Consider the following 16,145-nt stretch of genomic DNA (forward strand, 5'->3'; position numbering starts at 1 on the left):
TAGTGTGCTGTTCCATTGGTGTTGCCCCAAACCAGGGTTTTTTAATAATAAGCCTAACCAGTGGCATGGGAATTGATGGAATGTTTCACACACTGAAATAACTGGGCAAGAGGAGGCTTACCATCAACTTCGATGGGCATTATATATTTGGGGCTTGATCTAACATTTTTTGTTTACATATAAATGGCTTGGTGGCTGAAAATGATGGAAAGAAAATGCTGAGGGTGGGCTGTGGGAATGCATGGCAATTTAAATGTTTTATTATAAAATTGTGTGTGTGTGTGTGTGTGTGTGTGTGTGTGTGTGTGTACATGCACACCAGCCTGGCTGCTTTAATCGGTTGCTGTGGTGCAGCAGAAAATTGGCGTGCATGAGTTTTGCAGCCTGTATTGTGTCTGGAACTCATCATAACTCATATAAGAAGCTTTAGTGATGCATGTGTTTATCTATTAATCTTTAAATATGGAGTCACTGCCAAAGCCTCCATAGTATGTCTGTCGATTTGTGTATGTCTCTGTCTTGCACACACAGACACACCAAAACTAATGGTGGTGCAGGGTTCAAATTTGGGATTCATTTTATCTGGACCCTCAAAGTTCAGAACGACAAGGGCATTGGATACTTGGATTCCGTTTTGACCCATTTTTTTAACAGAAGTGACAGTTGGCTGGAAAAAGGAAAATATTTTTGCTCATTTTGTTTCCTTTTTAGTTGAGATTTTTGAAAATTTTCCAAACAGCTCAAGAGAAGACCAAATCCAGTGATGGTTTTGGTTCAGCAAAACCTCCCTTAGTCAGGGCTGGAGCTGGTGAAAAAATTGCCACCGCTATGTTTTCAACAGAAAATGGCTTTTTGATTAAACGGACGTTTTAAATGACAAATTGCAAGTTTCACAGAAAATATTTGGGTTTTCATTGAAAATCTAAAAATGGAAACATTTACAATTCGAAGAGAAATAAAAAAATTATTATTGTTTTTGTGGGGAAAATATTATTTCCTAACCAGCTCTCATTAGGAGTTTGTTTTTCTAAAACCAGGTTGGTTTGGATCTGGCTCAGTGCTTAATTTGTGCTGGGGCCTCTGGGCTTGCCATGTCGTTTATGAAGTAAAAACATTGCTTGTGCCCGGGCACCTCTTTCATTACTAATTAAGCAGTAATCTGGCTCCCATTTGGGAGGTGGTTGGAGAAAAGATTCAGCTCTTGTTCCATTCTGGGCTGAAACAACAGAAGCCAGAACTGACGGGATATTAGAAGCTAGAAATAAAAAATAACTATTAGATCACCCAGCCCATCACCTCGAAGCCAAAGCAGAAGTGTTGTGTTATTGCTATGTACATTTGTTAGTGTTTCATCCAGGATCGTTTTAAAGTTAAAGATGGAATGGAGAAGTTCTTCGGTAGGTGAGATGACAGTCCTGAAACAATTATGCAATTTGTCTCAGGTTGACGAAGCTGCACTTTTGAAACGTTACAGGCAAGGCTGGCTGATGGAAATCACTGATAGCCTGGACCACTGCATTGCTCGGCTCAGGTATGGCTCATGAAGTGCTGTGTTTGACCCTATGTGCTAAATCCTGCTCAAGGGCTGAAGTAACCGCAGCAGCCCTTGCAATCCCCCACATGGGTGTGCGGGGGAACGATTATAGGATATCTCTCCTCATATCACCTCTGCTATTAGATGAGAAGAGAATCAGGCCCATGTTTTAGAAATTCAACTCATGAATTCCCTGCCTTGTTATTACTCCATAGCTCCCTTACAGAATCTGGTGTGAAAAGGATGAGCTAGGTGAAAGTATAAAATCTCCATATTGGGGATGTGGATTTAAAGAATATTGTTGAGGTTTTTAGGTGAAAGGAACGGTATTTGGCTTGTCCGGCACCTCAACCTGTTCAGTATTAACAGCACACTCTGAGCTCTGTTTGCTCTGAAACTCTTTCAGACAGAAAGTCTGTCTAAATAAGAACTCTGGCTCTTCACTGCATTGTCCAGTTCCTGGTAAAGTGTAATCTTGTATTGCTTATGCACCTAGAACTCCCAGTCTACTCACGGAATCCCTCTGCGGCATGGGGATCCTCTTGTAGGTTTAGGCTGATAGTGTTCATAACCTGTCTTGCTGTTGGAACCCACATATATTTTTCTCTGCTCTTTTGAGAGACTACTTTGATTGTTTATGTGTAGTTTGTAAACTGCAACTATCCAGATGATGAATTTTCTTCATCCATTTACATGTTTACTCTATTATAGAGATGCAAGAGAGAATAAAATTACCCTCAGTTTGGGCTACCATGGGAATGTGGTAGATCTTTGGTAAGTACCAGATGGTGGATGGCACTTTTCCTTGTTAGTTAGCCTGGAACAATGTCCAAACTTGTAGATAAAGGGAATTGTCCTTAAAAACAACCACTGAAGCTGCATCTTGACTCTTGGAGGTAAATCTGGTGTCCAAATTCCAAATTGGGGAATTACATTTTGCTGACCAAGGTACCCCTTTTAGGCACAAATGGATAACTTTGGTTTTGGAAAGAAAGAACAAAGGTAACAATACACAGAGCTGTGTCTTAATAAGATAATTTGTTGGTAATCAGAAACTAGAGAATGGTGTCTTACTGAAAGACAGTCCTTGGTAATCAGAATATTGAGAATAGAAAATTTGCTGCTTTTGTGGCATGATCCAAGGCCCACTGAAATCCATGACAAGTATTATTTATTCTTATACCAGGCATCCACAAACAGACGTTGTCAATCCAGGATATCCTTGTAATATTCTAAAAAAATCTTTAGGGATATTCCTGAGAACTCCCAATTGGCGCTGTTGATGCTCACAAGGAATATAACTATGAGGTGATGTTTGTAATGGCAGCCACCAGACAAGCAGTCTATATATTATCTTTCCTATCCATAGGGAGAGGTTTGTCTATGAACTTGATACAACAGGAGAACAGCTAGTTGATCTTGGATCTGACCAAACCTCCTGTCACAATCCGTTCAGTGGAGGATACTACCCCGTGCAGCTCAGCTTTGAGGAGGCAAACCAGCTCATGTCTACCAATCCAGGGAGGTTCCGTACCCTTGTGCAAGAAAGGTAAACAATTACCTGATTCATAGATTCCAAGGCTAGAAGGGGCCACTGTGATCATCTCGTCTGACCTCCTGCATAACGGAGGCCATAGAACTTCCCCAAAATAATTCCTAGAGCAGATCTGTTAGAAAAACATCCAACCTTGATTATGCAGGTTTGGTCGCTAAACGTTTCTAGGCTCTGTGTTTATTCTGCTTCTCCAGTGACCAGATTCTGGTCTTCCCCATAATAAGGTTCATAGAATCAGTGGGTCAGATTCTGCTCTCAGTTCTCTCAGTGTAAATCTGGAGTAATGCCATTGAAGTTACACTGGTTTAACTCTTAGGGCTGGTCTACACTGGGGTGGGGGGATCGATCTAAGATACACAACTTCAGCTACGCGAATAGTGTAGCTGAAGTTGAAGTATTTTAGATCGAATTACCTGGAGTCAGCACGGCGCGGGATCGACGGCCGCGGCTCCCCCGTCGACTGCGCTACCGCCGCTCGCTCTGGTGGAGTTCCGGAGTCGATGGTGAGCGCGTTCGGGGATCGATATATCGTGTCTTAATGAGACACGATATATCGATCCTGGATAAATCAATTGCTACCCGCGGATACGGCGGGTAGTGAAGACGTACCCTTAGCTCCTGCGGCGTGACTGCTTTCACACAGGTGTAACTGACATAGAATCGACCCCACAGATTCTAGAGAGAGAAACGGCCTATCAGATTGTATAGTCCCTCTACCTGCCATTGCAGGGTCATTCCCTGTTGTATATGAACTAAGGTCTGAAAATATCTTCTTAGATCTGTCAGAGGGGTAGCCGTTGTTAGTCTGGATCTGTAAAAAGCGACAAAGAGTCCTGTGGCACCTTATAGACTAACAGACGTATAGGAGCATAAGCTCTCGTGGGTGAATACTCACTTCATCAGATGCGTGTAGTGGAAATTTCCAGAGGCAGGTATAAATATGCAGGCAAGAATCAGTCTAGAGATAAGGATCTAATAGATCTTCTTGGATCTATTTCAACGATATATTGGGCTTTGTAGCCTATGTAAGGTATCTAGCATATGAGTTAGTTGTTATTAAACATTGAGAGCAGAAAATAAATAACAACCTTATTCTGTATCATTTCCAGGCTTGCTAGTAGCTTCACTAATTGGTTAGGAGCAGGGAACAGTGCTACTGTTCTTCACTAAAACCCAGCAGGTGCTTGCAGTAACATAGGTTCTTTGGCTCGGAGTGGTATCACTCTTCACTCCTGTTGTTCTCCTTCCTCTTGGAAACACTCCTGCTGAAGAGGTTTTTCCATCAGAGGTTAGAATTTGTGTTTGTCATCTGGTTGGCTTTGGTCCAGGGGCCAAAAATGATGATTTCAGTCTCCCATTTTAGATGCTGTTCTGAGGGCGATGCTGTGTGTAACAGCAAAGCTAATTTCCGGCGGGACCTTTTTGTAAGATGCAGAATAACGTAGGGACCCTGATCTCATTGGTTATACATTGGTGTAATTCTGTTGATTTCTGATTTACACCATTGCAAGTGAGATTAGAATCGGGAGCTGTGAAAACAAGCAGTGAAAAAGGTACTCTCGAGAATAGGCCCAGAGCCTGATTCTCTTCTTAATTAGCAATTTAATTCCATTGTCTTCACTCATGATATATACCAGTGAAAGCAAGAGGAAAATTAGGCCTCTGTATTGGCCAAGGGATGGACTAAATAATCTACTGGGGTCTTCTTAATCTCTGTTTTTTGTGATTCTATTGTAGTCCAAGAAACAGGTGGAAACTGCAGCCAGTTCAAAATAGCCCGGACCTTGTGCATGCTTTGAAGGGAAAAAGAAAAGGAGCAGAGAACTGCAAAGATCTCCAAGGAAGGGGTCAGAGAGGGCTGAAGCAGTTTCATTAACTTCCTGATTTTTGATCTGAAACCAAGTTAGCAAATGACTTTGCTGGAAGAGGACTTTATTTTTGAGACCATTACAAATGTAAGAGCCCCAGCTGTATTGATTTTGAGCCTTTGCCAGTTGCCGGGGTTTTTCAGTCCAGAACCACCAGCACTAGGAATTAAAGAATGAGGTTACAAAGATTAGCAGTAGCAGCTCTCTTGCTGCCTGAAATTTTTTAGTTCTCTGTTCCAGAAATAGGGAAGAGACAGTGATGGGAGTTGCTCACATTATATAATGGTCTGAAGTTACTTGGCCTTTAGTTGGTTTACCTTATCACTGGAAACTGCCAGCTCTGTGCTAGGAGGCAGTCTCTAGCAGTATCACCTTCTGCAATTTTTCCTGTTAGATCTCAGGAGCTGTGTTGGCTTATTATTTGGATGGGAGACCTTTGGGAAGTACTGTTGTTAATTTAGTAGGTGGCACTCTTCACCCTGGCTCTTAACCTGTGTCGCAGGTTGTTGTTAGCAGGTATGGTGCTGAGATCAGGAGGTCTCCTCTGGATAACCCATAAAACCAAGCTCCTGATCAGTTGTGGTCATTAAAGATCCACTGGCCGTTTTCATAATGGTATGGGTGATAACCGGGCTGTGTCAGCCAAATTCCTATTCAGGTACAATAATCACATTCTGCTTCTCTGAATTCATCTCTAGTTTCAGCTAGTTAAGATACTATTCTTCACTTCCTCTCCTGAGCTGTTGGGCAGTATTGCTGTGTGCTGTTAAGCAGCTGTTGTGTTCTAACCCAGAGGTGGCTGCATTTCTGAGCTGGATGAGATGACTCCTGTGTGTTACTTACCCTACGTCACAGTGGTGTTGTGAGGTTCACTTAATATTTGGAAAGCACTTGGAAAGCTTGGGAAAACGGGTGCTAGAGAAGTGGATAACAGGTGCTACAGAAGTGGAAAGTATTTTTATTTGGTGTCTGGTGGGCTTAGACCATGGGTTGATCTTGAGTCTTTCAAAGTCATCTATCTCACTCTCCCCACCTTTTCACAGCCCAGGCCATATTTGCAATGCTAGGGCGTTCCTGACGTCAACCTTTTATATAAGTGAATGAATCTCAGAGCTAACTTTCTGCCTTTTTATTTTCAGTCTGAGGAGACAAGTGGCTGCTATAAACAGGCTGTCTGATAAGGGCATGTTTTTTTGGGACTATGGCAATGCTTTTCTCTTGGAAGCTCAGCGAGCCGGTGAGTAGATGCTGGCTTTCCTAGATGTAACCAGGGCACTTCTCTCCTTTCCGGCAGGTAAAATATAGTTCATTCCCTTTGTTAGAACAGGTCTTCCAAATAGATTGTATCAGTAGGAGTCAGTCCTACCTGGACATTAAATCGGTGCCATTCTTTTTCTCAGGAAGGCTAGTGGTGTTGGGCTTTATTCTGTAGTGTTTGTTTCTGATTTTCAGAGGTGCTGAGCCCCCCCCAGCTCCAAGTGACGTCAGTGGGAGAAACGGGTGCTCGGCACCACTGAACAGCTGGCCCTTTGTTTTTAAAGTAACAGCACTGACTTTTTTTGAGGGGGTCATTGAGGCAGTCAATGCATTGACTGCAAAGTCTCAGTCTTTCCTCAAAGGAGAAAAATGAAATACACATTTTTAAAGTGTCCTCTAATTTCACATCCACAACTTTGCACCCAATGCCGGGCACAGAAGACGGACTCCAGCGGCCGAGCTTTCGAAAGACAAGCCTCCATTCGGTTGGCACAACTTGCGCAGCAATTAAACTGTGGGTACCAATCTGGATACTCGTACCTCCAGTCTACACAAGGTTACAGCCTCCCAGTCTGCAATTTTCAAAATAAGGCCCTAATCCTGCAGCTGCCTCTGTGTGAGTGGATTCCTGTGCAGAGCCCCACTGGTGCAGGGATCTGCCTATGTGGAGGCATTTGCAGGATCAGGGCCTAGGATTATAATTCCCCTCTCCGTCCCATCCCTCACGATGCTTATTTTTTATTTAATGCCCCTCTCCATCCTGGACAGGAGCGGGTGGCAAATGTTACAGTTCCAGATGGCCCCATTGCCCTTAAACTCAAGCCCACCAGAGATTTACAAGGGAATCTTCTAAGCCTTCTTAGCATTGCAAACAGACCCTGGCGGCTTGTCAGGATGCAGATCAGACAAACTGAAAGTACAAAGAAAATGTAGCAGACGTCTGCCTTTGTTAGGGGTAGAATATATTGCTCCAGATCCTTCACTGGTGTAAATCAGTCTAGCTCCATTGAAGTCAGTGGAGCGATGCCGGATTACACCCGCTGAGCATCTGGCCCAATATATTTCCTTCACCAAACCTGATCTTCAATCTAGGCTGTGTGAATGGTAGGGCAGCAACATTTAAAAAGCACTAGTGATTTTCATTGTTAATCATTTTGTAACAGAAAATGTCTAAGGAGGCGGCCTCAGGAATTCTATTTTTAGTCCATTGCCTCTTTAAACTATCAAAATGAAAAAGCTGCTAAGACATCTCCATGCAGAATGATTGTTTAAAATATATGAACAAGGAACATGTTTAGACCACTTAAAATGTTTGGGGAGGGGACTCCCACTTCTACTGTGACCCCTGCACAATGTACAGTGGCTGTAAAAGTCCCTTGGCCAGCCAGGGAAAAATTTCTCTGGTTCAGGCACTGTACTGACCAGCCATATGCTGATCTATGAGGTCCCCCTGGTTTAAGAGGCAGGGCTAAGGGTGGGACAAACATTCTAAGCTGCTCTGTGTTACAGAGCTGGTGGTAGGCACGTGACTAGCCTACCTTTGCATCTCCCCTCCTGAGATACAAACCTGGCTGGGGCAGGTTCTGTCCCCGGAGCAGCCTAGAATTGGAAGGGCACAAAAGTGCCTTCACTCCTTCCCCTGGGGCCATGAGTTTTGTGGTACAGCACAAAATCTCACCCCAAGGGCTTCGGGTCACTTTTTAAGCCTGCCCTGTTGGTGATGGAGGATTTGGCAAGGGTATTTGCTTTTCTTTTACAAGCTGACATTTTAAAACTAGAAATTAAAAATAAGCAATTAAAAAAAATAAGGAAAAGAAAGCACAAGGGTCAGCTTTGAGGATGTCTTGGGAGGTGGCTTCCACAAAATACAGGACCCGGTGAATATCATTAATTTGTTTGGTTGCATTCAGCTGCTGTTGCCACTCATTTATTCCCAGTTTTCTTTCTTCTAACAAAAATATTTAAAACAAATAGAAGAAATGGTGAGAGATTTTAAGAGAATTTCTCTTGGAGCCTGAAATGTTAAGTCCCAGGAGAGCATAGTGTTTCTAAGGCGGCGAGAAGCCAAGGTGGGCCAGCTGTGTCAGTTTGCTTCTCTGCTCTGGTTTAATTTAGAGCAACCTGTATTGCTTTTCTTGTGGGAAATCCCTTAGAAAGGAGGAAGGGGGAAGAAATCACAGAGGTCTTCCTAAAGATTTCTCCTGCCTTTTTCAATTTAGGGAGGGGGTTGCTCATCCCCACGGTATGAGCTGTGTGACTTTCCACAATCACCGGTGTATACAGGAGGCCCTGGCCTTCCATACAGAAGCCTTTTGTCTGAAAGTTGATTCTGGGACCCTGTTCCCTCTACCCATCCAGCTTTCCGGCAGAGCAGCTCCAATGGAGGACTGCCCGGGCCACAGCTGCCTCCATCATTCCCTTAAAAGAAGATCCTCTGCTGCCCACCACCCACCCCAGGTCCACCCAGTCCCCACCCCTCCTTTCACACAGCACCCCTGAGTGGGATCTAGGAGAAGGAAGGTGCCATCAAGCAGAGGTATGACCCCTTTTTCAGTGTGGCAGGGGAAGACCTGTGCAGGCAGGGATGCAGTCATGCATGAACTCAAGGGTACAATCTGGCCCGTTTGTAGCTGTTCTTCTCATCAACTAATCTGCATTTAAAATCCTTTTGCAGGTGCTGATGTCGAGAAAAGAGGAGCCAATAAAATTGAATTCCGATACCCTTCCTATGTTCAGCACATTATGGGGTATGTTGGAAGGAATAGATAAATTGGGGCAATGAGCTGTTTCCATTTACCGTAGAAGTAGAATCATAAACTGGACTGCTTTTTAGGAGAATATCCAAAAAATATGTTAACTTGGAGACCTCACTTATAGGGCCAAATCCTGCCTAGGCCCATCGAAGAGTAAAATGGTGGTGATGGGGAGGGGCCTTCAGCAATGAATTATCTAAGACATCCCATCATGTCTTGGTTCTATGTCACTTGAACTAGTATTACTGTTGTGTGGGCCACGTGCTCATTTGCACTGGAGCAGTGCCCAGCGTGGCTAGGAAGAATGTGTGTATGCTGGAGCAATGTAAAACAACTGGAACACGGCCAAGAGTCTGGCCTATGGGCTCTGTTGACTTCACTGGGGTGCCCCTGATATACATCGGTGTGATATCAGAATCAAGCCTATGGGGACAACTCATATGCACTAAGGCAAGCAGGACTTGGCCCTTAACAGCTCAGTAATTCTGGAAGACATTTATATATATGTAGAAAGCAGAGTTGGCATTGTACTGGTGCCCTGATAGTTAATGGCTGTACACATAGATTTGCCACCTCTCACTACCCTTGGGCGAGACTGACTCCTTTTGGATTAGTGGCACAATTAGGGTGGCCACTCATGCATTCCTGGAATATTAGACATACCAGTACTTCCAGGAACGGTATGAGCCTGCCCCTGCTGGCGTCACCCTTTCCTCACTGGCATGACCTTGGTCACACATCCAAATCTGTCCCTTTCTGCTCAGGCTGGCCCCTCGTCTGGTATTATACTGGACAGTCCTGCTTTTCTAGGGTTTGTCCCCTATCCAGTACTCCGACAAAACTGGATGTGGTTTTGTCCAGTATCAGATGGGGGATGCCATTTTTAAAAGTGTGCTGCTCCGCCCCCACTGGCATGACCTCAGATGCTCAGTGCATGTGAGGTGCACGCTGCATGGAGGTTGCCATTTTTAAGGGCGTGTCACTCCACCACTAGCGATATGACCTTGGATGCATGTTGCATGCGAGGTCACACACACCACACAGGGGGAGCCATTTTTAAGAGCACACCACTCACGGGGCAGGTCACCCCAGCGGGGTCTAAGCAGCACACTCCTCAAAAGGGCATCCCTATCTGGTAAAACCACATCCAGTTTTGTCTGAGTAAGGATAGGGGACAAACCCTAGAAAAGCAGGACTGATGGTTTAATACCGGACCAGGGGCCAGCCTAAGCGCAATGGGAGCAGAAAGGGCCAGATTGTCTGGCCCGCTAAGTGCAATGAAAGGTTGAATGCTACCAAATCAGACTTCTCCACTCTCTTCCATGAATGGGTACATTTACACCCACTTTGCATTCACTTTCCATAGCTGTAAATGACTAGACAAGGGTGCAAGAGAGAGGCCGAATCACTCTGTAAATGATTACAGGTTCATCAGTGGACATTAAAACGAGGACCTGGGTGCTCCTCTCACACTGGAGTAAATCAGGTACCCTGGTGTAAGGAAAGAGAGAGCCAGGCCTCCAAGATCTTGTTTTATGAAAGGAGCTGTGGTCAACTGGGGAACACCCTTGTTTGATTAACTGCCTTGAGTTTTCTATCAAAGGCTGTGAGCACTCAAGTGTGGTTGTGATTTTCCCCCACACCAGCTGATGTCTTGGTGAGACAGCATTGTTTAAATTCTGGAATAATGGTCCCAAGTGCTTTCTGTTTAGATTAGTTTGTTTGAAATATTTAGAATTCTTCCATCTTCAGTTAATGAAAGAAAAGCATTGCTAACTGCCAGGGTAAATCAGACAGGAATTTCAACTATCTCTTAATGAAACATGTTCTCTTCCCAGAGACATTTTTTCCCTGGGATTTGGACCATTCCGCTGGGTTTGTACTTCAGGTGACCCACAGGATCTGGCTACCACTGACTTAATCGCCACATCAGTGCTCGAAGAGGCTATACATCAGGGAGGTAGGATGTCAACTCTTTTTCTGTCATAAAAGGTGCACATTTTGTGAAGAATGGGGTGTAATCAAAGGAGTTTACTGTGTCTTTCAGGTGAGACCTGAAAAACCAAGCTCTTGTCTGCTCCACATAGGTATTAAAGTCAGCAAGGAGTGCAGCCAATATTTATGACTTACAAGCACTATTTAGGGGGTTTAGGGAGCCCAGGGCTGCTATTAGATGCGTAAACTGCAGCTGTGACTAAGAGCACTATTTCCCATCTGCCTATGGTGTGGATTTTGTTGCATCTATCCATGCCTTTGTTAGCTTGAGACTCAGCTAATAATAATACACCTCTACCTCGATATAACGCTGTCCTTGGGAGCCAAAAAATCTTACGGCATTATAGGTGAAACCGCCTTATATTGAACTTGCTTTGATCCACCTGAGTGTGCATCCCCACCCTCCTGGAGCACTGCTTTACCGCCTGGAGCACTGCGGGTCGCGTTATATCGGGGTAGAGGTGTAGTAGTATAATACCTAGTTCTTATTTAGAGTTTTTGATCAGTAGAGCTCAAAATGCTTCACAAAGGAGGTCAATAGTATCCCCATTTTACAGATGGGGAAACTGAGGCACAGTGTGTTGATGTGGCTTGCCAATGGTCACCCAGCAGGCCAGTGGCAGAGCCAGAAATAAGATGCAGGTCTCCTGAGTCTAGTGCTCTAGCCAGTAGCCCAGTAATGCACTCAACCTGGGGCTAGGCCTTGAGAACTGGAGGCTAAAGCTTGGGTAGAATGAAGTAGCCTGCTTATGTCAAGAGTATATGACACCAGTGCTCTGGGAGCTGCACTGGCTGTCTGCAGAATTCAGGAGGATGGTCTTAAAACCGGAAATAGCTTGAGAACAGTCTGCTTAAAAGACCACCTCTCACGCAGCATATGTGATGATGCAATTAAAGTCATCAAAGGTGCTCAAGTTGGAGGCAGTTCCCTCAATTTAACTGAGAGGGAGCTGCTGGCAGGGCACTCTCTATGAGGGCCCTTTGACTCTAGAATTCACTTCCCTCCTTGGTCTGCCTATCTCCAGATATATTAATCTTCTGGGCATGCAGGAGTGGCTTCGAGGCATTTGTGAATGGAAATGCAGTGAGGTAGGGGAGTGTTACTGCTTTGTCCTGATGGGTTAGTTCCTTGCATGGAACATGAATGATATTGTCATTTGTGTCATGGCACCCACAGTTTTAGGCGATGGGCACCTTTGGGGTTTTATGAACTGAAATAGAGGCCGGGGATGCTGATGTACCTCTTTACCCCCAGGTGGTTCCACCAGGTTGTGTGTGAGGCCCACGGGTGGGACAGTGTTAGGGAGCCCTGTACATCTGCTAGCTATACCATACCTGTTATTAGGATAAATGCACACAACATTGTTGTCTAAAGCTGTCCACCTGGCACCTTTTGTGAGCATTAAATGCATTAAAGAAAATGGTCAAGGTAAGTCTTCACTGGGATGTGTTTATTGCAGAAAAACAAAAAATGCATTTAAGCCAGTAGTTTAATTTCTGTCTGGGCCTCAAGCTGATCTCCAGTTTTGTGGGCGCAACTTTGTGGTGAGAATTCAATTTGGCCTCAGTTATCTGCACCTGCCCTTCCACCCATTTGTAATCCTGTCTACCTGATCTGTGGTTGCAGTTTTGGTGGCAAATAATTTTTTCCGATCGTTTTCCCATGCGGGCCTATATAATTGGCAGCTATTTTTGAAAATTCTGATTCTATTCTCACTTTTATACAAAGTCAGTCTATCTATCCATGGTACTTATCTGGTCCCCCTGCACTGTAGTATCTGAGCACCTCACAATCTATGAATGTGTTTACCCCTACAACACCCCAGACATGGGGCAGTACTATTGATCCCTATTTACAGATGAGGAACTGAAGTACAGAAAGATTAAGTGACTTGTCCAAGGTAAGTCTGTGGCAGAGCAGGGACTTGAACCCACGTGTCAGGCTAGTAACCTAATCTCTGATGAATAAGGCTACTATTTTTTCATGGAGGTCGTGGAAATCACAGAATCCGTGACTTCCAGTGACCTCCGTGATTTCAGCCTGCAGCCAGGGCCACCCAGAGGATTCAGGGGACCTGGGGTCTTCGGCGACAGGGGGCCCCCGCTGCCGAATTGCCGCTGAAGACCCGGCACTTCGGCGGCGGGTCCCGGAGTGGAAGGACCCCCTGCTGTGGGTCTTCAGGGCACTTCAGCGGCAGGTGCCAGGGTGGAAGGACCCCCCGCTGCCGAATTGCTGCCGAAGACCCGGAGCGGGAGAAGCCCGGGCCCTGCTAGAGTTTTCCGGGGCCCCCAGAGCGAGTGAAGGACCCTGCTCCAGGGACCCTGAAAAACTCTTGTGGAGGCCCCTGTGGGGCCCGGAGCCTGGGGCAAATTGCCCCACTTGCCCCCCCCCGGGCGGCCCGGAGCTGCAGGGTTCCCCCACCATGGGTTGGCAGCGGGGGGACCCCAGAGCTCCGAGCCGCTGCAGGTGGCAGGGGGACCCCGGAGCACCAGGCGGTGGGGGGACCCCGGATCTGAGCTTCCTATTTTGTCATGGATAGTTTTAGTAAAAGTCACGGACGTGTCATGGGCTTCCGTGAATTCTGCTTTATTGCCCATGACCTGTCCCGTGACTTTTACTAAGAATATCCATGACAAAATCTTAGCCTTATTGATGAATCCTGCCTCTGTCCTGATTCGCACTAAGCAGAGAGCAGAATCATCCCCTTAAGTTTCATCCAGCTTTTGAATACCTTGCTCCTCTATTTCCAGACTACCCGCCCCCACTGCTTCCACACTACCCCTCCCCAGTGACTTGAGCTCCTAACCCTAAAAACTACCTACCCCGTTCTCTTGACCCCAGATCAAGTATTATATTTTCAGCTTTGCTTTTCTCCAGAACACACTGTTGTCATTAAAAGCTGCCAAGGCCAGCCTCCTGGCACTACGCTGTTAAGACAGTCTGTAAGAGGAAGGATCATAAATCAAGGCCATTTTTAAGGACATCAGAATCTAAGGTTTCATTTCTTTTTTTCCTCTTTTAATGCTTTTGCTTTGTGCATGAACACCACCATTGGGATGTAATCAGAAAAATGTGAATCAGGAGACCTCTGACTCCTTCCAGAATCGTTAGACTCTTGTGGAGATAAAAAGTAGCATTTCTGGGAAATGATGTGCCAACCTTCTATAGTTTATATTTCACACATGCTTAAGCATGGTGTAATAGGCCTTGCTAGAGGAACTAAACTGTTATCTTCCCATAACATATACCCAGCACTATGGCCTTATCCACCCTTCACAGGTCTGAGTTACTGAATAAGGGCCTAATCCTCCAAGGTGCTGAATGCCCTCAGTTCTCATTGACTTCAGCGGGAGTGGATGGCACTCGGCACCATCTTAGTGTGGGATGTTTTTCAATACCGTGTTATGTGTGAATTACATCCATCAAAATAGTTAAGTCAGATTTTCAAAAGTGGACAATACCTAAGAGCTCCCATTATATACAATGAGTGCTGCTGGGCACTGAGTGTTTTTTAAAAATCTGGCCCATCATGCTTGTCAAAATGGAGTGAGATCTGGTGCTGTACAGATGTGCCAAAACCTGTGGAAAAAAACGCAGAAATTGGGCTTGTTTTTGGCTTAATCGGCTTGTGAGTTGCTTGTTGGCTAGTTTTTGGTTTGTAGCTTGTTGCTTCTTTTTTTTTATCAGTTCCCGGCAAGCAGAGGCAAGGGGGGAAGAGAGTCAGGTATGCACAGCGGGCCCACTACAGTCCCAGCCTGCACGCCGGGGGGATCTAGTCACATAGAGGGTTGGGGTTCTTAGGGATTGGCTTGTTTTGAAATGGGATTAGCTTGATTTTTGTCTTATTGTGAAAATTGGGGTGCTTATTTACCGTATGAAAGTTGGCAACTGAGATGCTGTATTGTGTACTAGGGCAGCATAAATACACAACAACTTATCAGGCATGTGATTCATTCTCCAGTTGTTTTTTCCATCCCAGAATGAGCCGACACATGACATTTGAATGTTTCACACTGTGTATATACAACATTAATTGAATATTGTGTAAGTATATGCATATGAGTGGTGTGTGTGTGTGTATGTGTATATACACACACACTAATGCATGGAAAGGATATGGGAAAGCACCTCTTACAGGGAGTAAAGGTATTGGAATGCTATTTGTATTTTTACATTGATATAAAAATGGTATTTTAAAACCCAGCAGATGGAAGCAGACTTGGGGGCAACTCTGTTATTGGATTTTCTGTTGTGCTTGGCAAAGCAATGGACAGAGGAATTCAGAGAGAAATTAAAACTGAACTTGGATGGAAAATGCACCTAATAAACACAGCCTTTCATGGATTCCAGTTTGACCTCCCGTGTTCTCGACTATTCTATTTGCTGTTCAGCCATTGTAAATATATACATGGCCTAAACCAAAATCCTGCATCTGGCCATCCCCTAACATCAGTCATATTCAAAAACTAAACCCAGATTTGAATTTTACAGAATGCAAAGGGTTGAACCAAAAGATGGGAGTCCAACATCCTGAATTTTGGGGAATTTCAAATTCAGATCAGGACTTTCAGTCTGGACTCATCTCCAATTTTAACCATTCTTCCCTTTTTGGGGAGATGATTTTGCTGTTTAAAATCTGTGAACCCACAACACAGGAGGAGAATGGTTTAAAATCCTCTGGGGACTTTGCGTATTACTGCGTATTATTGTGTATATTTCCACGCTTGACCTGTAAAACACTTGTGACACATGCTGGGAAACTTGACTTCTTTGGATCAAGGCTCAAATGGCAGTGAGATAGTAATAACTAATTTAAATGAGGAATTTGCTCACCACCGTAGTAATAGTTTGACAGGGTTGGACAGCAAAAAATAAATTCAAACAAACAAGAGGACAGGGAATCAACTTCCTTGCTGATGAGGATTATTTTTGTAAGATCAGAATGTGCTTTAAAGCCTAAATAAAGACCAATATCTGAAATACCAGAAGCAACACAGTAGCCTGTCTGATTTAGGAACATATTCCTGAGAGAGATGGTCGGCAACAGTTTAACAAATGAGAGATGCATGGAGTTAGTCCAAGGTTGAGCCCCAGCGGCTCAAGAAGGAGCGTCAATACTTTCAACTCCAGGAGGTCAGATTTAATGAAAGGATGCTATCCCCCACCCCCACAGAACGAACAG

The 16,145-nt window shown here is 44.7% G+C and overlaps 1 protein-coding gene across 2 annotated transcripts in view; it reads left to right on the top strand.

Moving 5' to 3' along the window:
* Positions 1–16,145, top strand: part of UROC1 (urocanate hydratase 1) — a 71,788-nt gene that overhangs the window by 34,640 nt on the left and 21,003 nt on the right. For both annotated transcript variants that reach the window (XM_054035334.1, XM_054035333.1), the window contains 6 exons: positions 1,443–1,531; positions 2,246–2,308; positions 2,904–3,083; positions 6,097–6,194; positions 8,889–8,961; positions 10,806–10,927. In XM_054035334.1, coding sequence (XP_053891309.1) covers positions 1,443–1,531; positions 2,246–2,308; positions 2,904–3,083; positions 6,097–6,194; positions 8,889–8,961; positions 10,806–10,927 — 625 coding nt within the window. The remainder of the gene's footprint in view (positions 1–1,442; positions 1,532–2,245; positions 2,309–2,903; positions 3,084–6,096; positions 6,195–8,888; positions 8,962–10,805; positions 10,928–16,145) is intronic.

Source organism: Malaclemys terrapin, chromosome 7 (assembly GCF_027887155.1).
Source record: "Malaclemys terrapin pileata isolate rMalTer1 chromosome 7, rMalTer1.hap1, whole genome shotgun sequence".
Lineage (NCBI taxonomy): Eukaryota > Metazoa > Chordata > Testudines > Emydidae > Malaclemys > Malaclemys terrapin.